Here is a 24,390-nt window from a genome sequence, read left to right on the forward strand (position 1 = left end):
ATGTGCCCTGTTGAGGAAGCTATACCCAGAGCTTTCATTTCACTTTTTTTTTCTTTTTGAGACAAGGTTACACTGTAGCCCATGCTGTCATCCTCCTGCCTCAGCCTCCAAGTGTTGAGATTAGAGTAATACGCCACCACACCTGGCCTTTTTCACCTTTTAAATTTTCAGACAGGTTCTAAGTCACCCAGGCCAAGAAACACCAGGGATGAGAACTCTTGATCCTCCTGTCTCCACTTTCCCAGTACTGGGATTACAGCCTGGTTGCTTTTTGGACTAATTCCCTTCAGGTTCAAACTCGAACCCTTTTAAAGTTCTGAGATCTGTGAAGGCAAACCGGGAGTGTCAGTTCTGTGGGCCACCTGCCCAGGTGACCAGGTTCTTCCTAGAGGTGAACAAGAATTGAATGCCCAGGGACAAAAAAGTAGACTCGCTGGGCGGTGGTGGCGCAGGCCTTTAATCCCAGCACTCGGGAGGCAGAGCCAGGCGGATCTCTGTGAGTTCGAGGCCGGCCTGGTTTACAAAGTGAGATCCAGGACAGGCACCAAAACGACATAGAGAAACCCTGTCTTGAAAAAAAAAAAAAGTAAAGGCTCAGAAAAGGTGAAGACAGGCATTAATTGTGACAGAAAAAAAGCATTCGGGAAGGGTGGTTTTTCCAGAGCTGGGAGACTGTCTAATAGTTCAGGGTTGATCATTTGTAGAGCTCATGGGCTCTCTCATTTTTTCTTTCTCTATTCATTCTTCCTCTTTATCTCCTCCACCCGGATGGTTCTTGGCCCGGGGAGATAACAGAGGCGGTGAGGTGGCTTCTCAACTGTAAAGTGGGATTGTTATCTATCTTTACCGTCCAGCAGCCATGCGTTATCTCTCCCTGCGACCTCTCTTCTGACGACCTATTCCTGCTACTCCTCGGGGCTTCTTGTCGCCCTCAGGCTAGTGCAAGCAGAAGCTGAAAGCATGGAGTGAGGAAGGACAGGGGGACACAGCGGCGTCTCGCGAGTCGCGGACACGCCAGCGATGGCCCCAGGGTCACTCGGTGTGCCAAGCTCCCAAGCCCGGACCCTACAGCCTTTCCCGCGGTCAACCTCCCGAGCGTAGGCTACCTTTTCCGGCCGGCAGCCTCGAAACCCCGGAAATCCGAAGCGTCACGGAAGTGACGTAACACGCAGGCCGACGCGCGCGTGCTCGTGGTGCCGGGGGCGGGGCGTGCGGGGGCAGGGGCGGGGCAGGGAGCCGACTGACTGAAGCGGCGCTGGGAGCGGCTGTCGGACGCCGGCGGAGCCGCGGACCAGGTTCGGAGGGACGGGGGGCCCACGGAGGCGCGTTCACCACTCGGAGCGGGGTGGCGGCGGTGGCGTCCGGCCCGCGCGCTGACCCGGGGCCGCTCCGTTCCGCCACTGAGGCGGGCGGGCGGGCGGGCGCGGAGGGCCAGGCCGCCAGAGCTCCGCGCTCGGCCTCTCTCTCCGCCTCGGCCGAGTTCTCCGCAGCTCGGCGGGACTCGGGCTCCCGGGAGGACGCGATGCCCGGTCGTCCGCTGCCGCTCCGGTCCCGTCCGAGTCCCGAGTTGTGGTTGCGGCCGGGAGGGTCACGTTCGGACCCGGCGTGGGGCTCGGGGATGGATGGTGCGGGCTGCTGTGGCGCGGGGTTTTGAAATACTTCTGCCGGGCGGTGGTGGCCAAGGTTATGGGGGTGTCTCTGAATGAGAAAGTCCTGGAGCTGAGGCAGGAGGATGGCCGCGAGTTTGAGGCCAGCCTCCGCCACATAGCAAGACCTTTTTTTTGGGGGAGGGAAAAAAAGTAAAGGTAGCCCCCTGATGCCGAGATGTCTAGGAGAAGAGCTGAGGGGATGTCCCTCCATCCATCCCCTCGCGGAAGTTGACTCCGAAGAGGGAAGCGCCTTGGAGACTAGGTCACGGGCAGCTGGCTGTGTCTCAGAGCTGGTGACCAATCCCTGTGGTTGGGAAATGTGTGGCTGGATGCGGTAGTCTCTGTCAGCCTGTGGAGTTTAGATGTGACATTTTGGCAGAAGTTTACAGCAGTCACCTGGTTTTGTGTGAAGAGTTTTTCTCCCCCTCTTGGAAGTTAACAGTTGGGCCTTTTAACCTGCAAACTTAAAATTACTTTTAAAAGAAAGACCCGATTAGTTACCCACTTGGGTCAAATTTTTACTTGTTTGGGAACTGAGGCAAGAACGGACTTGGGAGTTCGACGTGAACATCAACAAGGGCTGCCTAGTGAGTTTGAGACCAGCCTTGGCTATAGAGTGAAATTCTACACACACACCCCGCCCCCAGTCGCAGTTAAAAGAAGAGTCCCAAATAAAATTGTCTTGTCAAGAAACTTGCTACTTAGTATGACTGACTTTGAGGTTTGCATGTGCTAGATAGAGGCTGTTAAACTGAGCTACATCCCCAGCTCCCATTCATCCTTTACGGATTACTGTTTGGGGGATTATTTATTTATTTTGGTTGTGTATTTATATTTGTTTTTTTGGAGGGGAACGGGGTCTCATCATGTAGCCTTGGCTGGCCTGGAATTCCATATGTAGACCAGACAGGACTCTGAACTTGGAGTGATCTTCCTGCCTGTGCCTCTCAAGTACTGGGATTGCCAGCGTGGGCCATTGCTTTCTGTCCTTTTCTTTTGGTGTGTGTGTTCACAGTGTGTGACTATAGAGGCCAGAGGCTAGCTGATGTTGGATATCTTCTTCAGTTTTTTACTAACCTTGGTTTTTGAGACGCGATCTCTCAGGAACCTGTGAGCTGTGTTTGGCTGTGAACCTGTGAACCTGGAGCTGTGTTTGGCTAGACCCCATAGCAGGCCAGCAAGCTACAGAGATCTCCCAGTCTCTGCCTCCACGTGCTGGGGTTACAGACGAAGTACTCTGTGTGTGTGTGTGTGTGTGTGTGTGTGTGTGTGTGTGTGTGTGTGTGTGTGTACTGGGGATCTGAACTCAGGTTCTCATGCTTGTGTGGCAAGTGCTTTGCAGATCTAGCTATCTTCCCAGCCCTGCTTTTTGCTTTTGATGAAATGAAGTTGGAATTGGTTAAGAAACAGTTTTCTTATAGGTTTAGGCACAGGTGTTAAGGGAGAGGGAGAGACACTTAAAAGGACAGTACACCTTCAAAACACAGGTGTGGACGCCTCAAGAGAGTCTCCAAGATTTATTGGTTTATTTTGTTTTTCAAGACAGGGTTTCTCTGTAGCCCTGGCTGTCCTGAACTTGCTTTGTAGATCAGGCTGGCCTTGAACTCAGAGATCTGCCTGCCTCTGCCTCCCGAGTGCTGGGATTAAAGGTGTGCTCCACCACCTGTTGATTTACTGATTCTTAATCAGGGAGTTAAGACGCAGTCAGGATTTGAATTTTTACTTGCTTAGAAAAAAATTGGACTAGAGACTTGGCTCAGTGCTTAAGGGATCTGGCTGCTCTTGCAAGGGATCCTGGTTTGGTTCCCAGCACCCACATGGTAGTTCATAACTGTCTGCAACTCCAGATCCTGGGATTTTATGTCTTTCTCTGGCCTCCAGGGCACCTGGCACACACATGGTGCATATGCATGCATGCAAGCAAATACCCATACATAAAGATTAATAAATCTTTTTTTTAATCACGGAGGTGAACAGTAATATTACTTTAAGGTGTAGAGTGCTTGCCTAGTTTGCACCAAGGCCCTGGATTCTATCCCCAGCACTACAAAGAAACAGAAATAACACAAATATTTCAATATAATTCTATCATGGTGTATGCTGCATAGAGCTCTGAGGACTAGAACACAGGCCAACCTTGTCAAGTGTGGAAGGTGGAAGAAGGGATCAGGAAATACCTTCCTAAAGTGTCTTGAAGAATGTGTAACACTCCAGACCAACAAGCTGGAGTAGGAATTTCGGAGGCAGGTTAGTGTGTCTGTTGGGGGAGCAGGGACCAGGAGAAAAGGCCACCCAACTACATGAAGCAGATGTTGAAGGGATGTGCAGGGCAGAGATGCCAGTTGGGGCTTTTCTGTGCTGGTGACAGGGCCAGGGGAGGGCATGAAGCAAGGTCATCCAAGCAAGGTCATCCTGTGGTTCAGATAAACTTTAAGCAGCAGCTCCCACACACAGGCTGCTGCTCTGTGGTTGGAGATGATTGTGTCTGGTGTAGTACAGGGTTAGGTACTGTCTTGCATGGCTCTCTTTTTTGGTCATTAAGTGTTTGGGTTGAATTGTGTACTCATTTATTAAGACCGGCTCCATTATAAATTTCCAATAACAGGAAATCTACTTTTATCTCTCCACTCTCAATTTATATTGGACATTTATTGGTTTCATGAGTATTTGCTGACTGCATGAGAGCACTCCATGGACTTCTCCCAGTCTTTGGCTAGGTACTGTAGACTTTTAAATCTTGACTGTGTGCAATTAAATTCTGGCACTCGTTTTTTATTGGCTGTGAGATAAGCATCTCTAGCTGAGGTTATCTGTACAATCAACACCTATGTGTCAGTAGAAATGCTGCTAAGTGGCTTTCTTAGCCTAATAATAAAGTTACCATGCTAAAAATGAAATAGAACATTTTGCAAATCTTACCCAATGTTCACCTTTAGCAGACAACTCTGTAAGAAGTAGTATGTACAGAGGAAACAATTGACTTCTATTACACTAATTATTATTTAACTGGTTTTTTTGTTTGTTTGTTTGTTTGTTGTTTTTTTTTTTTTGAGACAGGGTTTCTCTGTGTAGTTCTGGCTGTCCTGGAATTCACTCTGTAGATCAGGCTGCTGGCCTTGAGTTCACAGAGATCTGCCTGCCTCTGCCTCCCAAGTGCTGAGATTAAAGGCATGTGCCATCATGCCCAGCTTAACTGGTATTTTTAATGCTTGAGTAAAGTTCCTAAAATGTTTTAAGAGGCTATGAGAGGATTGCCAGAGCAGGCCAGCCTGGACAACTTAGTGAGACTGTCAGAATAGCAAAAGAAGGCCTGGGTTGTCACTCCATGGTAAGGCACTTGCCTAACATACTGGAGACTCTGATGGCTGCATTTATTTTTTCAATTATGCGTATGTGTGTATTTGTGTGTGGGTGTGAGTATGTGTACACGATGTGCCCTTGGAGACCAGAGGAGGTTGTTAGGTCCCCTGATATAGTGCTGGGAATTAAACTTGGGTCCTCTGCAAGAGCAGTACATGCTCTTCACTCCTGAGCTGTCTCTCCAGCATCATGCCTGTTATCAGAGGCTTCTGTTTTTACCGAAGCTCTTCCCACTGGGGTAGGAAGTGTAACTTTGATGGGATAGGAGCATACTTTTTCCTTGTTTCTGGTAGCATTCTTTTTTTTTTTTTTTTTTTTTTTTGGTTTTTCGAGACAGGGTTTCTCTGTGTAGCTTTGCGCCTTTTCCTAGAACTCACTTGATAGCCCAGGCTGGCCTCGAACTCACAGAGATCCGCCTGGCTCTGCCTCCCGAGTGCTGGGATTAAAGGCGTGCGCCACCACCGCCCGGCTCTGGTAGCATTCTTTACAGGCTTGTGATCATTAGGACAGCCAATAATTGTGATTATGATCAGTTAATTAGATGTAACAGGAGTCCTAAGTTATGATCAGAGGGACAAACATTGTTCATCCTGACTAGGAAGCATAGAACATTACATGTTGAGGTGGGGGTTCTTAGACTGGCTTTCTTGGGGATGGGAGTACTGAGGGCACCTGGAACACATGCTCTGTGAGTACTGTACCACTGATTTACCTTCCCTGTCCTGAGTCATAAGCTTTTTATTTTTTCCCAAATGATGTGGAAGAGATTGTTAAAGGATCTGAAGCAGGAAAGTAGCCAGAGCCTTGCGGGCTCTAACCTTAGGGAGTGGTGCTATGAAGAAACCGAGTAAAATCTGTTTTGTTTGCTTGCTTTGTTTTTTGAGACAGAGGCTCTCTGTGTAGCTCTGGCAGTCCTGGACCTCACTGTGTAGACCACTGTGTAGACTGTGCTACCACACCTGGTTCTTGAGTAAAATCCACGGACCACTTTTCAAGCTAGTCTACTGAGTTGCCATTCGCCGTAGCCATTATAATTGAGTTTGTAGTATTTTAAAATTAAATGTAGGAATTAAAATTTTTAAATGGGGTGAGGCTGGAGAGATGGCTCAATGGTTAGAGCACTGGCTGCTCTTGGAGGGGCCCTGGGTTTGAATCCTAGCACCCACATGGTGGCTCCTAACCGTCTGTAACTGGTCTCAGGGACTCTGATGTTCTCTTCTGGCCTTGGTAGGCGCCAGGCACATAGACGGTGCACATGCACTCATGAAGGCAAACACTCACACATATAAAAATAAATCTTTAAAAGTTGAAAACAGGATTAAAATCATTTTTGTGTTTAATTAGTTTGTATGTGTGTGAGCATGCCCACATGTGAATGCATGCTCAGGGTGTGTGTAGAGGTCAGAGAACGATCTGTGGGAGTTGGTTTTCTCCTTCAGCCATGTGGGTCCTGGTGATCAGATTCAGGTTGTTAGACCTGGCAGCAGGCACCTTTACTCACTGAGCCATCCCCCCAGCCCTGGAAGAAAAATGGGGTTATTATTATTTTTTTTAGAAAATAAAAATAAGCTCTGATTTAAAAAAAATAAAAAAGTTTTACATGAGCTTTTAACTTTTCAAGAGCAGAATACTAAATGTCCCTTATCAATTTCTGATTTTTTTTAAGGAATTCTTTTTTTTTTTTTTTAAAGATTTATTTATTTATTATGTATACAGAAGAGGGCACCAGATCTCATTACAGATGGTTGTGAGCCACCATGTGGTTGCTGGGAATTGAACTCAGGACCTCTGGAAGAGCAGTCAGTGCTCTTAACCTCTGAGCCATCTCGCCAGCCCCCAATTTCTGATTTTTATACTTCTACTACTACCACTGCTGTTCATCAGAATTAGGAAATACAGTGTCTTCAGATAGGTGCACGTGCAGTATTGGTTATCTTTGTATTTTGTGATTTTTAGTATGGAGGTACCGCTATGTGTTTTTCTCTGACAAAAGTATTTATTTGTGTTAACCTACACTTTAGTAACCTAAAAGTACCATTGGTTCTTTATATGAAAATTGTACTGGTCTACATTTTTATTCTTTTTGTTAGTTTGTTTGAGGCCTGCAACTCATTGTGTAGAACAGGCTGGCCTCAAACTCACAGTAGTCTGCCTGCCTCTGCCTCCCTGGGATTAAAGGTATGTGCCACCTTGCCTGGCTTTTTTTTTTTTTAAGTGTAAAAGTGAAAAAATAATGTATTTCATGTGACCTTATCATACATGTCTCACAATTTGGGGAATTTTTACATAGGATATATTTATAATTTTCTATGTGTTTTCAAGTTAAAAATACACAATGACAATATTTTATTTTTGTAGTTCCTCTATAACAGGTTCTATAGAATTTTCTAATTTTAGGCTTGCTGTTTGCTAGAGCAGTTTTCCCCCCCTTTAGATAGGACTTTGGAGCACATTTAAAAGATGCTTTTAGAGAATGAACTCAAAATACTTATTAATGGATGAAAATCTCCTTGTATTATGCCATAATTTTCTTAAGTAGAGCGTATCTCTTGTATCACATCTTGTTCCAGAAAGGTTTCTTAATGACGTGTGAAGACTTGCCCAACCTGCTGCTGTTAACATACCAATCGAGATGAGTGAGTGGATGAGTGATTTGGAGTAGACAGAGAGTTAAGGTGGGAACAAGGACCAGCTCTGTACCAAATGCTTGGGCTGAAATATGAAGTTTCTGGTTGAGGGCTAAAGAGGTGGCTATGCTCTTAGCAGCCAGCTGAGAAAGGAATATAATGGCTTAGTGACCTTGAAAGATAATCAGAAACTCCTCAGCTCTGTTGTTTAATTGCTTTGGAAGGACTGTGTGCTCTGTCCCATCTTAGCTGAATTACCCCTGGCCTCATGTGATCCAGGTGTTTCAATCTTACCATTTAATCAAGGGTCTGTTTCACATGATCCAGATAAGACTGTACAGTCTTCAGAAGTAGTTTGTTTTTCAGCTTTTGCTTTGATTTTGTGCTGTCTGGAAAGCACCTTGAGTAGATCTGTTTTGTGTTGTTGGGCAGTCAGAACCGTGTGTGTGTGTGTGTGTGTGTGTGTGTGTGTGTGTGTGTGTGTGTGTGTGTGTGTGTGTTAGATGGGCTGAAAGGATAACAAAACCAGAGTGAGGATTTATTTCTAGAAGTAGGTTTTGAGATACTAGCTTCAGCACAGAGATCATTAGCTTGAAAAGCCCACACATAGGACTTACTTTAAGGTGGGAACATAGCCACTTAGGTACTGAAAAGTAACTCTTTCAGGAATAATAGTTAGGATTTCTAGAGTGCCAGCATGGTTGGTGTGGCCAGGAGACTGTTCTTATTTACCCTTAGTAAACAGTAGGTGGGACCATCCTTGCCTAAATACAGTTGTGCAATGTTGTGGCTCCTTAATTACATTTCCATCAACTTTGGACATTGTTTTTTTAATGTGCCCTGAAGAATGAGTTGGACCAGTGACCAAAGCTTTGACTATAATAAGGATAATGCAAATGTGAATTCTAGAGACAGAAACAGAATTGACAGCCAGTGAGATAGATTGACTAAAATCTATCACAGGGTTTGGTATTCAGTGCAGTGATGCAGTATGTTCATAGTGTGCACAGACCTCTGGCCTTCATCTTCAGAAGTACATGAAAGAAAAAGAAAGACCAAAAAACCCCCAAAGTTTTCTATAATTAGTGTCTTGGGATAATATGCTTGGCATCTATGTAGCAAATTATGTTTCAGTCTTCAAAAATTTGTTAGCTACTATAGTTGGAACCTAATGTGGTAATTGTGTAGTTTGTGGAAGGTTTCAGATACTGTCCAGTCACAAATATATCACTTTTAATACTATTGGTGAGATTCAGATGGCAAAGTTGCCTTCATACCCATATGCTAACCACTGACTCTTTATTTAACTTTCTTTTTTTTATTCATTTTACATACCAACCACAGATCCCCCCTCATCCCTCCTCCTGCTCCTCCCCACCTTCCCCCCCACCCCTCCTTCCTTCCTCCAACAGGGTGAGTTCTCCCATGGAGGGGGATAGCTAAGCCTGGTACATTCATTTGAGGCAGGACCAAACCCCTCCCCACTTTATTAGTAACTACTGACTCTTCTGCAAAACTTTATTATATTGTTACCTGCCCTACAAAATAGAATGTTTTATGACAGAGACAACATTAAAATAGCATATTTCAGCTATATATATATATATATATATATATATATATATATATATATATATATATATATATATATATATATTGTGGTGCTGGGGAATCAAACCCAGTACCTCATACTTTTTAGGCAAGTGCTCTACCTCTGCACTACACCCCCAGCCATACACACATTAGAGTCACATTTATTCCATTTTCTCTCTAATTTCTTTTTTAAAAATAATTTTTTTGTGTGTGTTTGGGTGTCTTGCCTGCACGTATGTGCATGCAGTGCCAGAAGATCCTTTGAAGCTGGAGTTATAGCAGTTGTTAGCCACCATGCGAATGCTGGGAACAGAACCCAGGTCCTCTGCAGTTAGTGCTCTTAACCACTAAGCCATCACTCAGTCCCCTCTAATAACGTCTTTAAAAACTTTATTACTTGTACGTGTGTATTTGTGTGTGTGTGTGTGTGTGTGTGTGTGTGTGTGTGTGTGTGTGTGTGTGCGCTTGCATGCACACTGCAAATACCATGCCATATGTATGGAGATCAGAGGACAACTTTCTGGAGTTGGTTCTCTCCTTCCACCCTTATGTGGGTTCCAGGAATTGAACTGAAGTCATCAGGCTTGTGCAGCAAATGCCTTTACCCGCTGAGCCATCTCACTAGCCTCTAATAACTTCCTATATATTGTTTGGTTTTTGTTTTGTTTTTTTTTTCTTGGGGCAGGGTTTCTCTGTGTAGCCTTGACCATCCTGGAACTCACTCTGTAGACCAGACTGACCTTGAACTCACAGAGATTTGTCTGCCTCTGCTTCTGGTGTGCTGGGATTAAAGGTGTTTTGACACTACCACCAGCCTTTGTTTTTGTTTTTGTTTTTGTTGACATAGAGTTTGGCTAGCTAATTCTAACTGCCCTTAAACTTGCAGTCCCCCGTCTTAGCCTCCTAGGTGTTGGGCTTATACTTGTATGGCTTTCTTTCTTTCTTCCCTTTCCTTTTCTTTTTGTGAGACAGGGTCTTAAGTATCCCAGGTTGGTCTCCTATTCGCTGTGTAGCTGAGGATGACTTTGAACTCCTGATCTTCCTGCCTCCACCCCCTGGCTGCTAGTATCATAGGCATATGTCACCATATATAGTTTATGTGGTGCTGAGGATGGAACCTTGGGCTCCTCCATGCTAGGCAAGCACTCATCAACTGGTGCCTTCCTAGCACCAAGCTTTGATTTTTATCTCTTCCCAAATTTTCCTCTATTCTCTCTAGCAGCACATCCTGGGTTCTCTGCCTTTTCCTGGAGTCACCTCCTTATAAAACTGTTGCCCATTTTCCAGGACCTGGACCCTCCTAGTGTGAAATACTTCAGAAGCTTCTTAGTGCATTTGTGGTAGTGCCTTTAAACACTGATATTTCATGTTGTTTCTAGCTTTCTAGTTCTTAGCAGGAGGTTGGCACAGGCTTCTATCATACTCAGAAAAGGGCATCTTAGGCTGGAGGGATGGGTCAGTCGTTATGAGCACTTGTTAATCTTCAAGGACTTGGGTTCAATTCCCAGCACCTACATGGTGGCTCACAACCACCTGTATGTAACTCTAGTTCTAGAGAGCCTGTCTTCTGGTCTCTGTGGGCACCAGGCACATATGTGGTACGTAGACATACATGCAGACAAAACACCAATATGAATAAAAGAAAAATAATTGAAAAAGAAAAGGGCATCCCCTCCTGGGGTCAGGAGGAGAGATGAGTCGCTTCACACCTGTGGCGCTTTCTTTCTAGCCGTAATTTCCAAGGTGGTTCCCAGTAGCATTGCTAGGACCTGGATAAACTCAGATTCTCAGACCTTGTGACTCAGAAGTGTATGAGAAAAGGTGAAATGGCTAAAGCAGAACTAAGTCAGATAGAACTGAAAACAACCCTCCTGTGGTGGAGATGCTTTATGTACCAAAGTGCTGTTCCTCGGGTGGGGCCAAGTCTGTTTGCTTAGGCACTTAGTGATTGTCCCTCTCAGTGCTGACTGCTTCTCCAGAAGAGTATTGAGAGAGGAGGATGGTAGGTGGCCTTGGGAATGGTGTGCTCAGATTAGAGTTCTGATGTGCTCAAGTGAAGAAGTTGTGGCTGAGCACAGCAAAGGGTAGCTGCCTGGAAGTCCCGAAGAATGCCCCTCCACTGGCTCAGCTCACTCTCTAAATTGTGTCTCATGGATTGATTATCTTTGAGGATGACGTGGACAGAGTAGTGTTTACATACTTTGTTTTGTAGCAGTTAACACGGAAGCCTGACGTCAGTTGTATACACAAAATACTGCTTTACAAGGAATGTGTATCAAGCAGGGAAGTTGATGAAACCTGTATACAGATTTGAAATGCCATGTCTTTGTGTGATAGTGCCTTCATAACATAAAAGAAGGCAAAAAAAAAGATCACTCAAAAAGAGCACTTGGGAATCAAATGGAAAATTAGAGATACCAACGTGGGAGCAGAGAATATCAGTAGTTAATTTATTGAAAAAATTTACGTGTGGTAACAAATACCAATAAAAATTGTTAATCAGGTGCTGAAGAAAGGGCTCAGGTTAAGAGCACATACTGCCATTACAGAGAACCTGCAGCACCCATGTTGGAGGCACACAACTACCTGTAGCTCCATCTCCCTAGGACCCAACACCCTTTTCTGGCCTCCTTGAGCAACTGCACTCACATGTGCACAGGACACCCTCTGCCCCCGCACATACATCACATAGTTAAAAATAAATTTTTTTTTTTTTTTTTTCAAAACAGGGTATCTCTGTGTAGCTTTGCGCCTTTCCTGGAACTCACTCTGTAGCTCGGGCTGGCCTCGAACTCACAAAGATCCACCTGCCTCTGCCTCCCGAGTGCTGGGATTAAAGGCGTGCGCCACCACTGCCCAGCTTAAAAATAAAATCTTTAAAGGCAAACAGTAATAACATTGGATAACTGTTGATTGGCAAAAATGGAAGTTTTCTGATGCTGCTTCTGAGGCTGTGGGAAGTAGGTCCCCTTACTCTGGGAGTGGAATGGCAGGCAGGACAGACATTGCCTTTTTCTGAGGCCTGTTTGGAGGCGTATATCAAAATGTCAAATGCATGCACTAGGACTTTCCACTTGGGTTTCAAGGAGGCTGCTCAGTTTGCAAAGAACCCGCCCATGCTCTTGTCCTGCCAGCTGCCAGCCAATCTCAGGCTTTTATTAATATTATCTCTCTGTATAAGAGACTGCCTCATTGGCACATGTCAGTGTTATTTTCCACTCTCTTTTTGCCGCTCTATTTTGGTCACAGGTGAGGCCTTTTTAAAACTAGATGGACGTTTAAATTTGTGTATTCAGATTCACTTCCTTCTTGATTTTCCTGTAGCCTCTAGGTATAGAAGTTTCAGAAATGTGTGATGTTAGGTCTTTCATCTTTCTTTCTCTCTTCAAATATTTTAAGTTGTGATGGTGTGATGGTGGACACTGCAATCATCACATGGGAGTCTGAGTTGGGAGGACTCAGGCCAGCTTGGGTTACATAGTGTGACAAATTGGAAACTTGGTCATCTCTTCCCTCTTAAAAAGGTCTGATGTGATGGTGCACATCTTTAATCCCAGCTGAGGCAGGTGGATCCCTATTAAGTTCATTAATTATGCATATATATTTGTCTGTGCCCATGTGCAGGTGCTCATGGAACCCAGAAGATGGCATCAGATCCCCTGGAGCTGGAGTTACAGGAAATTTTGAGCCACATATTGTGGATTTGGGGAATCAAACTTAGGCGCTCTGCAGGAGCAGCAAGAACAGAACCACTGATCCCTCTCTGCAGCCTCTTGTTTTTATTATTTGAGACAGGTTTTCATGCAACCTAGTCCATCCCAGACCTTGCTATCACTGAGTTTTATGTGTGTGGGTGTTTTGCTGACTTGTCTGTCATAGCTTGCATGCAGTACCTGTGGAGGCCAGAAGAGGGCATCAAAACCCCTGGAACTGGAGTTACAGTTGTGAGCGGCTGTGGGTGCTGGGAATAGAACCCAGGTCCTCTAGCAAGAACAGCCAGTGCTCTTAACCACTGAACTGCCTCTCCAGCCTCTTTAACACATCTTTCCAGTTATTTTGAGGGATATCAGATTGCTGGCCAGTTATTCACAACTATTTATTTAAACATTCCTTTCCCTTCCTTCCTTTATGTGTTATGGCATATTAGAATTCATTTGGAAGTTTTGTATTGTTTAGTCGTTTTTTTTTTTTAGTTCATACTGTTTTAACTAGTATGCAGGAAAAAATTCAGAAAATTAATTTAGAAAATTAAAAACTGAAAAAAAAAGAAAATTAAAAGCTGTCTCATGGAGGTTTTTTTGGTTTTTTTTTTTTTTTTTTTTTTTTTTTTTTGAGGCATGGTTTCTCTGTGTAGTCCTGACTGTCCTGGAACTGTTCTGTAGACTAGACTCAAACTCAGAGATCCACCTGCCTCTGCCTCCCCAGTGCTGGGGTTAAAGGTGTGGGCCACCATCGCCCAGCAAAACTGTACTGTTTACTGTTGCCGGTGAGATATGGGATCATTTTGCCAAGGTCCAAAAAGTCTTGAGAGTTTCACTGTCATTTGTAGTAAGGTTATAGACCTTGGGACCTGAGTCACTTTCCTAATGTTTTATGTGTGTTTTATGCGGTGTCACTGTACGTCTGACTAGTTACAGCCTTACCATTAGCTTTCTTCATTTCCATTTTTGTCTTCTGAGTCCAGGCTGATCTTGAACATGGACCCCCTCCTACCTCAACCTCCCAAGAGCTAGGAGTATTCGTGTCTGTGACCATGCCTCATATGTCAGTATTTTTACATCAGCCCCAGGACTTTTTTATTAAAGTATTTCCTAGGTGTTTTTACATGTTGACGTTACTGTGGGTGAGATATTTTGTACCTCATCTTGTTATTCAGCAATTGTTAGAGTTCCATAGATTTCATATACACATAACTGGCTTGTTATGAGTTCATGAAATTTAGTTGTTCTAAGATTAATTATTCAGTGGGAAGATGGTGGTGCATGCTTTTAGTCCCAACACTCTGGAGGCAGAGGCAGGTGGATCTCTGAGTTAGTCTATAGAGCAAGTTTCAGGACAGCCAGTGCTATATAAAGAAACCTTGTCTAGAAAAATAAAAAAAAAGAAAAAAGAATAATTATTCAATATTAATAGTATTTCTTTATTCAGGCTCTAAACTATATACTGCCCATGTTAAACAGTAAGACCCACAGAGCTTTTTACTTATGGTAGTGGCCCAGGTGTCTGTCAGTATGTAAAAATATTTGTATTTTATGAGTAAACACTATAGAATATGTAGGTGGGTGTGGTGGTTCACACCTATAATGCCAGCACTCAGGAGCATGAGGCAGGAGAATTGCTATGAGTTTGACATCAGTATGCATCTCAGTATGACCCTATGTCAGAAAACCAAAATAACGAAAAAGAAGCTATCACCTATCAGCTGTGCTATTTTACATTCCCCTCAGAGTGTACAGGAATGCCGTGGGTAGTGCCAGTATTTGTGTCAATATGATAGGTGTGAGTGATGCCTCACGCTTGGTGGAGTTTTTATTTGTTTATTTTGTTTTGGGCAGTGCAGGGGATCGAACCCAGGGCCTTGAGCAAATTAGGTAAGTGCTCTACCACTGAGCTACACCTCCACCCCCATCCAGTGGCTTCTCCTTGTAATGTTCTCATGGCTAAGGGTGGTAATAGTTTCCCATGTACTCCTTGCTGGAATTGTTAAGGACAGTAAAGGACTGGAACTTTTGCCCTGCTTACAGCTAGCAAGTGAGTCTGCCAAAGTTGATAGATACAGACAGAAGACAGGAACAAAGGGACCCGCTGTTCAGGATATCAGCAGAATAGGCTTTACGTCATAGGGAGTACCTTTGCCCCACAAGTCCCATGTAGGCAGTCACAGCTGAGGAGTTCAAGATTAAGGAACCCAGATTTCATGACTTTATTAGTCTATTGACTTTCATGGGGAGAGACGTGGTGCACTCACTGGACTGCACAGTAAACAGACTCTCCCCTTGTTCTGGAAAAGAACACTTGTATCTCTTTTCTTTTTACATTTTCAGTTATGTTTTGTGTATGTTTGTAGAGGCACACACATCATGCTGTGTGTGTGGAGGTCAGAGGCCAGCTGGCTGCAGTTTGTTCTCTCCTTCCACCATTTCAGACCCAAAGGTTGAACTCAGATTGGCTGGCTGGCCAGCAAGCTCTGACTACTGAGTTATCTTGCCAGCCCTAGCCCAAAAAGAGTCTCACTGTGTAGCCCAGGCTGGCCTTGAGTTCATGATCCTCCTGCCTCAGTCTGGCCAGTACTTGGATTACCCCATCATCTGGCCAGAAAGTTTGTTCTTTCTTTTTTCTTTTTTTGGTTTTTCTCTGTATAACAGCTCTTGCTGTCCTGGACCTTGATTTGTAAACCTGGCTGTCCTGGAATTCATAGAGATCCACCTGCCTCTGCTTCCTGAATGCTGGGATTAAATGTGTGCACCACCACCTTCCAGCTTGGAAAGTTCTTTCTTGGGAATTGTGCCTGAGACATTTTTCCTGTATTTTTGTTCTCTGGGGGCTTGTCTTCCCTTTCTTCTGTTGTTCTGCTCTGCTGCTTCTGCATTCGGCACCACCCAGGAGCAGCACAGAGCCGGGAGAACCCGAGTTTGGCTCCTACTCCAGCCACTGCTGCGGGTGTACAGGGTTGTCTGTCCCTGTGGTTAAGAGAGGGATGGCAGTAAAGTAGGGGCTGGGGAGAGAGCTGTCAGGAAAGTACCTGTGGGGGGCGGGGGTGGGGGGAGCAGACTTGTAAATCCCAGCACTGAGGAAGCAGAGACTGTCTGTCCCTGGGGCTCACTGACCAGTCAGCCTAGCCTAATTGGTGAGTGGGAGCCTTGGCGGGGGAAGGACGGTCCTGAGGAATGACACTTGAGGTTGACCTCTTGCCTCCATGTGAGTACATGCGCTCGCACCCCTCCCCCCACACACACCACTAGACACAGTAGACTAGAAGGATCTCCCTGTGCCTTTCTCCTGCTTTGGCCAGAACTTGAGCTTTCCCTGTGTTGCAGGCCCAGTGTCTGATGCTGGAGGGAAATGGCGATCTCACTGAGGACTTGGTGATACTGAGATACTGAGTTCTGATCTTCTCCCTAATTCATATATTCCTCCCTCCCTCCCTCCCTCCCTCCCTCCCCTCCCTCTCACTTTTGAGCATCCTAAGAAGATAGTGTTCAGTGTGCCCTTTCTGTCTTTATAGCTCCCGTGTCAGGTCTTTGTGTCTGCATCCACTCATCTCTGTGATCGGCTTTTGGTTTCAGGTTATGCCTGACTTCCTTCTGGGGTTCACCTTGTGTCTGCATGCCTAAATATTCAGCTAAAGGGTGAGATTGTGCTCAAACCTATCTGGCCAGTAGGGCTTTGGTTTTGAGGGGCAGAACCTGTGTATACAGAGGCAACTTGGTAGCTCCAGAAAACATATGAGAGTCTGAAGTCTGAGCGCATACTTTGGCACATACATAGATCCACTAGTAGGTGGAATTTCATCTATTTGGTTTGTGCATGGTATATGTATGTGTCCATATGAGTGCATAGATAGGTACACATGTGTGTGCATGTGTGTGAAAGCCAGAGGTTGAAGTTGGGTAGACTACCTTCTTCAATTGCTGTCCTTATTTTTTTTTAATATTTTTATTTGCCAAATGTGCTGGCACACACCTTTACTTCCAGCACTTGGGAGGCAGGGACAGGCAGATCTCTGAATTGGAGGCCAGCCTGGTCTACAGAGCTAGTTCCTTGCCATTCAGAGCTATATAATGCAACCTTGTATCAAATTTTTAAAAATTAGTTCATTAATTAATATAGGTGACTGTGCCTATCACCACTAGTCTAACTGGCTAGCAAGCCCCAGGGATCTCCCTGTCTCTATGCCCAGCACTGAAGTTACAGGTGGATAGCATATTGCCGTTCCAGCTTTGAGGTGATGCTGGGGACTGAACTCAGGTCTTTATGCTTGTGCAACAGTTACTTTATCTACTGAGCCATCTCCCCAGCCCCAGTTTTAATCAATCTTTCCAGTTGTTTTTGAATATTGTCGTCATTCAAGTGCTGTAAGTGTTCCATCTTGTAATAAAACACACGAGTCGGGCGGTGGTGGCGCACGCCTTTAATCCCAGCACTCGGGAGGCAGAGCCAGGCGGATCTCTGTGAGTTCGAGGCCAGCCTGGACTACCAAGTGAGTTCCAGGAAAGGCGCAAAGCTACACAGAGAAACCCTGTCTCAAAAAACCAACAAAAAAAAAAAAAAAAAAAAAAACCACGAGATAAGAGCTTATAAGAAGCAACGGTAGATTGGTTCGTTCATTCATTCAGACAGGGTCTTGCTGTATAGCCTAGGCTGGCATCATACCTGCTATGTTCAGGGACGACCGTGAGCTCTTGATGCCACTGCTACTACCTCCCAGTTGCTGAGGTCATAGTTAAGATGACTTCAGAGTTGAACTACTGAAACTGGTTCCCTGAAACATTCTGACTTGTTTAAATGGTTTCTATTTCTGAATTTATCTTAAGAATTTACATACATGGATATGGAAAAACTGCTAGGACCTGATCTCTGTCCCTGGTGTTTTTTCTTCCTAATCTTGTGCTTAGCTACCTTTTGACCCATTGGGGGAAAATAGCTAACATTCAGAATTACTGATAACAGAAAAAGAAAAAAACTTTTAAAATTATTATTTTGTTATTTTTATCCTGTGCATGTTTATCCATGCACTAGTGAAGGTGCCCACATACACTACATTCTTTGTACCCTGGGGTCAGGGTTCCAGGCAGTTGTAAGTACCTGATAGAGGTACTGTGGGTGTGTGTCTGTGTAAGTATGTGCATGTGAGTGCAGATTCCCACTGAAGCTAAAATAGGGTGTCAGATCCCCTGGAGCTCGAGTTATGGGCAGTTGTGAACTGTCCAGCGTGGATGCTGGGAACCTAACAGGTCCTCTGCAAGAGCAGTAAGCATTCTTAACGACTGAGCAGCCAGTTCCTCTGCTGAAAAACAATGTGTGCAGATATGTGAGTTTGGACAAGCAGTTGCAGATAGCATAGTAGAAAACTGTAATTTTACCTGTGTGTGAACCCCTTCTCTGTTGCTAGTTTTTAGTGGAGTTTATGTACTTTTGTTCCCTCAGGAGTTAAAGGTTGTCCTTGACAGCATTGCAGGTATGATGCCAGCCTAGGTTACATAGCAAGACCCTGTCTGAATGAATGAATGAACAAACAACCTACCATTCCTTCTTATAAGTTGTTTATGTCATCTGTTTTGTTACAGTGATGGAATGACACATTCCCTATCAGTGGCTTGAAGTTCTATTATTATTATTATTTTTCTTTTTTCTTTTTAGTTTTTCGAGACAGGGTTTCTCTGTGTAGCTTTGCGCCTTTCCTGTCACTCATGTATTATTATTATTAGTAGTAGTATGTGCATGTATGTGTGAATAAAGAGAACCCACCATGCTTGTGGAGGTCAGAAAACAACTGGTGGAGTTGATTAATTCCTTCCACCTATATTTGGTTTCCTAATATCGAACTCAGGTCATCAGGCTTCTGCTGAACCATCATGCCCACCCTATTGTGGACTCATATGCACATTCTCCATGTGCCCAGTGTGCTATCTGGATATCTTTTGGCATAATGGTCACATGTTTAGGTCACATGTTAGCACATAGATTGTGTTCTTTAAAAATGTGCCAATCAGGTCACCCCTCTCCCCTCCAGAAGAGCACCAACAGCTTCCTTCTGGAAGCACAGGTCTGAATTTGTGAGGAAAGTTTGAGAATCCGATCAGTGGACTTGTCTCATAGAGAGCCGCAGTAGCAGGGCTGCACGATGAGGCTTCCTCACCCCTCCAGAGAGGGCGTACTCTCGTGAGCAGGTGCTTTAATGGGTCTGCTGGCAGCCAGCTAGCTATGTGCTGGCCCCACCATGGTCTCCTGCTTACATGGCTTCTCCTTAGGATGGAGCTTGATGAGCTGGAGGTGGCTCTGGTGTTAGGTGGCTGTCAATATGTTTAGCCAACTTTTTTTCTTTATTAGACAAATATCTTTAAAAAGTTCTTATGTGTATGGGTGTTTTGTTTGAATATATGTCTGTGCACCACGTGTGTAACTGACGCCCATGGAGAGTTGCCTTATGGGTGCTGAGAGTGGAACCCAGGTCCTCTGGAAGAGCAGCCAGTGCTCTTAACTGCTGAGCCACCTCTCCAGCCACAGGCAAGTACCTTTCTATCTTTTGGAAGCTCTCAGCTCTGTCAGATGTTAAAGGAAAGCTTATTCACCATGAAAAAGGAGCTGTAGCAACAATGTCTGAAACAGAGGATCCTTAGAATAGGTGTATCTTTCTTTGAAAAAGCAAAAGTGTAGCTAATGATTCTAGGGTATTCCTCCCTTGAAGTCCTTCCCACTCAGCATTTTCCTTCACTTATTCTTAATAAATTTACCTTCACTCTGCTCAAACAACTAAAAAAGAAAGTTGTCAGCTGAGGCCTGAGCATTATTTGTATGGGAGACAGTGGTCCCACTGAAATTTTTGTGCATGTGTGTGAGTTTGAACAAGCAGTTGCAGATAGTGTAGTCGAAAAAAAAATGTAATCTTACCTGCCTGTGAACCTCTTCTCTGTTACTTGTTTTTAGTACAGTTTATATACTTCTATTTTTCTAGTACTGTGGATTGAACACAGGGCCTCCTACATGCTAGGCAAGTACTCTACCACTGAGGTAGATCCTCAGCCCTCTCTTTATATATTTTTTTTAACATTTTAAAATTTTTATTTATTTGTGCATGTGTAGGGCTGGGTTGTGCACACGCCACTGTGTATGGAGGTCAGAGGACAACTTTAAAGAGGTGTGTCTTCTTCCACCATGTGAGTCACTTACCCACCGAGCCATCTACAAGCCCATGAACCAAAATATTTTACTGGTTTGTTTTGTTTGTTTGTTTGTTTTAATGTTGAGACAGGTTTCTCTGTAGCCGTGGCTGTCCTGGAACTCTATGTAGACCAGGCTGGCCTCAAACTCACAGAGATTCGCCTGTCTGGGGTTAAAGACCTGTGGGACTACACCTGACTTTGTTTTTAATTGTTGTTGTTTTTGTTTTGTTTTGTTTTTTTGAGATAGGGTCTTTTGGGGTTCCTGCAAGTGTCATGGCAGGTAGAGAAACACACCTCAAAGAGATGAAAATGAAAATTCAGTTCAGCCCAAATTAGCCAGCCGTGGCTAGATCTTTGGGAGTCTGATGCCAAGTGGTTTATTGGCAGCGTATTTAAACACAGTACAATTTGGGGAAAAGTTCCTGATGTCATACAATCCCTGGTGTACAAGGAGGTATAATTATATCGAAATTCAACTCAAAGTGCATGTCACTACTTCCAAGAAGATGGGTTCTAGAGATAGGCTACTTGTACTAGCTTAAGGGCCTAGGGAAGGATCTGGTGTTGTCTTGGTCATACAGATAGTGAACAGGTCATTTGGGCTATTAGCCATCTCCAGTCCTGATTGTGGGAGCTTGGAGGAGCTCCTGGCTAGACAGATAATGTAAGGATCATTTAGACTACTAGCCACCTCTGGTCCTGGTTGTGGGAGCTTGATATGGCCTGGCCCTACAGATAACACAGATCACCAGGCTATTAATCACCTCCAATTCCCAGTCTTCTGGATGGAAAAACAGGTTCTATATAATGGACAGGTGGCTGCATCTCTTTACATTCCTACTCAACAGTACAGAAGGGTTCTGATTTCTTTACATTCCTATCAACAACACCTCCAATTTGTGAGTGTGTGTGTGTGTGTGTGTAAGGTGAATTTCCTACCAATGTGAAGTGATGTCTCATTGTGGTTTTGATTTATTCCAATAGTTTCTCTCATGCATTTGCTGACTATTAAATATTTATTTTGAGATAAAGTTTCTGTAAGCTAAGTAGGCCCAGAACCTGCAATCCTCCTGCCTCAGATTTCTGGAATTATAGGCATATGCCAACATGCCCAGTTTTTGTTAGTCATTTTTGTTTGTTTGTTTGAGACAGGGTCTTACTGTGTATTCCTGGCTGGCCTAGAACTCACAGAGATCCACTTGCCTCTGTTTTCCGTGTGCTAGGATTAAAGGCGTGCACTACCATCTCAGTATATTTTATTGATTTTGTTTGTGTGTAAGCATGTGCCACAGCACATGTGAGGAGGCCAGTGGACAACTTTTGGGAGTTGTCTCTCCATCTCCCATGCAAGTCGGCGGGATCAAACTCAGGTAATCAACTGATTATGTCACTGGTGGCCACACCCCACCCCCACCTAGCCAGTGAGGTCCTTTTACCTTTCTGCCAGTTCCCAGTCCTTTTGGATCTGCTTCTGCCGGGCAGAATCTTTAGCTGCTGAGCCATCTTCTCAGCCGTGTGTGTGTGTGTGTGTGTGTGTGTGTGTGTGTGTGTGTGTGTGTTTGAGACAGGGTCTTGCTTCTGCTGGCCATTTTTATTGCTTCTTTGGAGTTGTCTACTCTAGTTCTTTGTCTATCTTGTTGGATTGTCAGTGTGCTTTTTATGATTTGGGTTTTGCCATTTCTGTAGATGTTGGAAATGTCCTCTCTCGGTCCATAGGCTGCCCCTCTACTCTGCTGATTGCTTTGCTGTGCAGAGGTTTTCAAGCTTGCTGTCGTCCCATTTGTCTGTTTTTGTTGCTTCGGTGTAGTGAAGAAGTCCTTGCCAGTGTCAGGAGGCTTTTCCTCTAGGAGTTTAAAGCTTTATGCTTAGGTCTTTAATCCAGTATTAGTCTGTTAAGGTGCACTGTGTATTTTGAGCCATCAGATTGAAGTCTTTCTTTAGTGTGACTCTGCTTGAACTTGCCAGGTTTAACTTTGAGTTTTGTTTTGTCTTCCCTCCCTCTCTTCTTCCTTTTTCCCCTTACGTCTTGAAGATCTTGGACTCACTTGAATTTTTCTTCATGAGTGTTGTATTTTAGTAGTATGGTAGTAAATTAATTTTCAATGCTTTCTCACTCCTTGGCTATCAGGAAGAAGATGAGCCTGAAGTCCGAACGCCGGGGAATTCATGTGGATCAATCTGAGCTCCTGTGCAAGAAAGGATGCGGTTACTATGGCAACCCTGCCTGGCAGGGTTTCTGCTCCAAGTGCTGGAGGGAGGAGTACCACAAGGCCCGGCAGAAGCAGATCCAAGAGGACTGGGAACTGGCAGAAAGGTAAAAGGACTCACTGGCTAGGTGGAGGTGGGGTGCCACTATCAGTGACATAACCAGGCACAAAGTCCTGCCATTGCCCAGCCGTCCTTCTCTCTTATTAAGAGCTATCTATCAGCAGGTCAGTTTGTCATCAAGAGAGGATTCTTTCTTCTTTCTGGTCAATACTCATTAAATCACTTTTAGTGATTTCTTCATTTTGTGTTTGTTGTTTTTGCATTTGAGTGTGCTGTTCTTACCTCTTTTGAAGGCAAGCATACTTTGTGGTGAAGATGAACTGAGATCATACATGTGATATGCTGCACACAGGGTTTGGCAAGTGACGCTCAAGTATTGCTCTTCTCATTCTTTTGACATACCCAGTATGGCAGGCATGTAGCACCATATAAAACACTCAGGAATCAACACTAGTTTATATACATGGTCCTTGAATTGGGGATATTCAGTTTTTCTTTTAAAATGGGATCACTCCAAAGTAGTTGTCATTTCCGAATATGAGTATGACAAAAATTAAAAGGTAGAAGTGCAGGGGCTTGGAAAATGCCAGGAGTAAAGCTGATCCTTTGCCATGACATCCTGCTGACTGTGATGCTGTCTCAGTGGGTCAAACCAGATGCTAGCGCTTGCTGCTCTTCCATGTCTAGTCATTTGGTATTTGTTGAGTAACTGTGCCGTTCACGTTCACATCTGTGGTGAACTCAGAGAATTATGGCTTGTGATCTACTTCCAGGGCCTGTGATCTTAACTGCTGGGCCATCTCTAGCCTCTTAGGTTTTTATATAGCTCCTGGAGGTAAGTGCTGAAGTACAGATATAAACAGGGTAACTTCATGGGTTTGTAATCTTTCTGGGTTCTCTGCCACAGAATGAGTTCCAGAATGATAGTTGGTTTGCAGTCAATTAGTCATCATCTGGAAACTTCAGTGTATCCAGCATATAGTCCATCTCATTATCAGTGATCTTCCTGTCTCTGCCTTCCAAGTGCTGGAGGCACAGGTGTGAGCCACCAAGCCTGGCTAGAAGCCACATTTTATGTCTAAGTTCCTGTTGGAAACTATACTTTCGTGTAGTAGACTCCTAGTCATCCTATATCTCAAGCTGACCTCAAAGTTACTATGTCATCGAGGATTACCCCAGACTTTAGATATTCCTGCCTTTACCTCCCAATGCTGGGAATACAGGTATGTGCCACCATGTATGCAGTGTTGGGGACTGAACTCAGGGCTTTGTGAGTGCTAGGCAAGCAGTCTATCAGCTGAGCTACAGCCTAAGCCTTAAATTTTTAAAATTACATTTCTTTCTATATTTTTTTAGGCTTATTTTTATGTGTGTGGGTGCCTGCATGTGTGTTCAGTGCCTGAGGAGACCAGAAGAAGTCAGATTCTCTAGAGCTGGAGTTATAGGAGGTTGTGAGCTGCCACGTGGGTGCTGGGAACCAAATCCAGATCCTCTACACAAACAGCAGGTGCTTTTGCACACTGAGCCATCTGTCCAGCTCCTCCATTAATTTATTGTGTGTGTGAGTGTGCAGGTGCCACAGTGCTTGTTTGGAGGACGGAGGACAACTGCAGTGGTTCTTTCCTTCCACCATTGGAGCTCAGGGGTCAAACTCAAGAGGTCAAGCTGGTGACCAGTGTCTTTACACACTGAGCCATCTCACCAACCCTCCTTAGCCCTGTTCTTTTCTTTGGGTTTTTTGTTTGTTTGTTTGAGACAGGGTTTCTCTGTGTAGCCCTGGCTGCCCTGGAACTCACTCTGTAGACCAGACTGGCCTGGAACTCACAGAGATCCACCTGCCTCTGCCTCCTGAGTGCTGGGATTAAAGGTGTGTGCCTCCATCACCCAGCACCATTTCTTAATATGGTAATTTGAGACAGGGTCTTAGTCTATAACCCAGGCTGACCTCAAACTCAGCAATCTTGCCTCGGCCTCCTAAATGCTGAGATTATAAGTATAAAGCCTGTTTGT

General features: G+C 44.5%; 1 protein-coding gene across 3 annotated transcripts in view; it reads left to right on the forward strand.

Moving 5' to 3' along the window:
- The first annotated feature begins 1,216 nt into the window (after positions 1 to 1,216).
- The window catches only part of Rabgef1 (RAB guanine nucleotide exchange factor 1), a 52,614-nt gene continuing 29,440 nt past the window's right edge, over positions 1,217 to 24,390 (forward strand). The window contains exons 1-2 of one of the 3 annotated variants that reach the window (XM_052755573.1): positions 1,217 to 1,295; positions 22,241 to 22,426. In XM_052755573.1, coding sequence (XP_052611533.1) covers positions 22,248 to 22,426 — 179 coding nt within the window. In that variant the 5' untranslated portion in view covers positions 1,217 to 1,295; positions 22,241 to 22,247. Of the gene's footprint in view, positions 1,296 to 1,475; positions 1,626 to 22,223; positions 22,427 to 24,390 lie in introns of those variants that run through there. The other 2 variants (XM_052755574.1, XM_052755572.1) reach the window with 2 other exon arrangements.

This window comes from Peromyscus californicus, unplaced genomic scaffold, assembly GCF_007827085.1.
Source record: "Peromyscus californicus insignis strain IS unplaced genomic scaffold, ASM782708v3 Scaffold_2__1_contigs__length_46816999, whole genome shotgun sequence".
In the NCBI taxonomy this organism is placed as follows: Eukaryota; Metazoa; Chordata; class Mammalia; order Rodentia; family Cricetidae; genus Peromyscus; species Peromyscus californicus.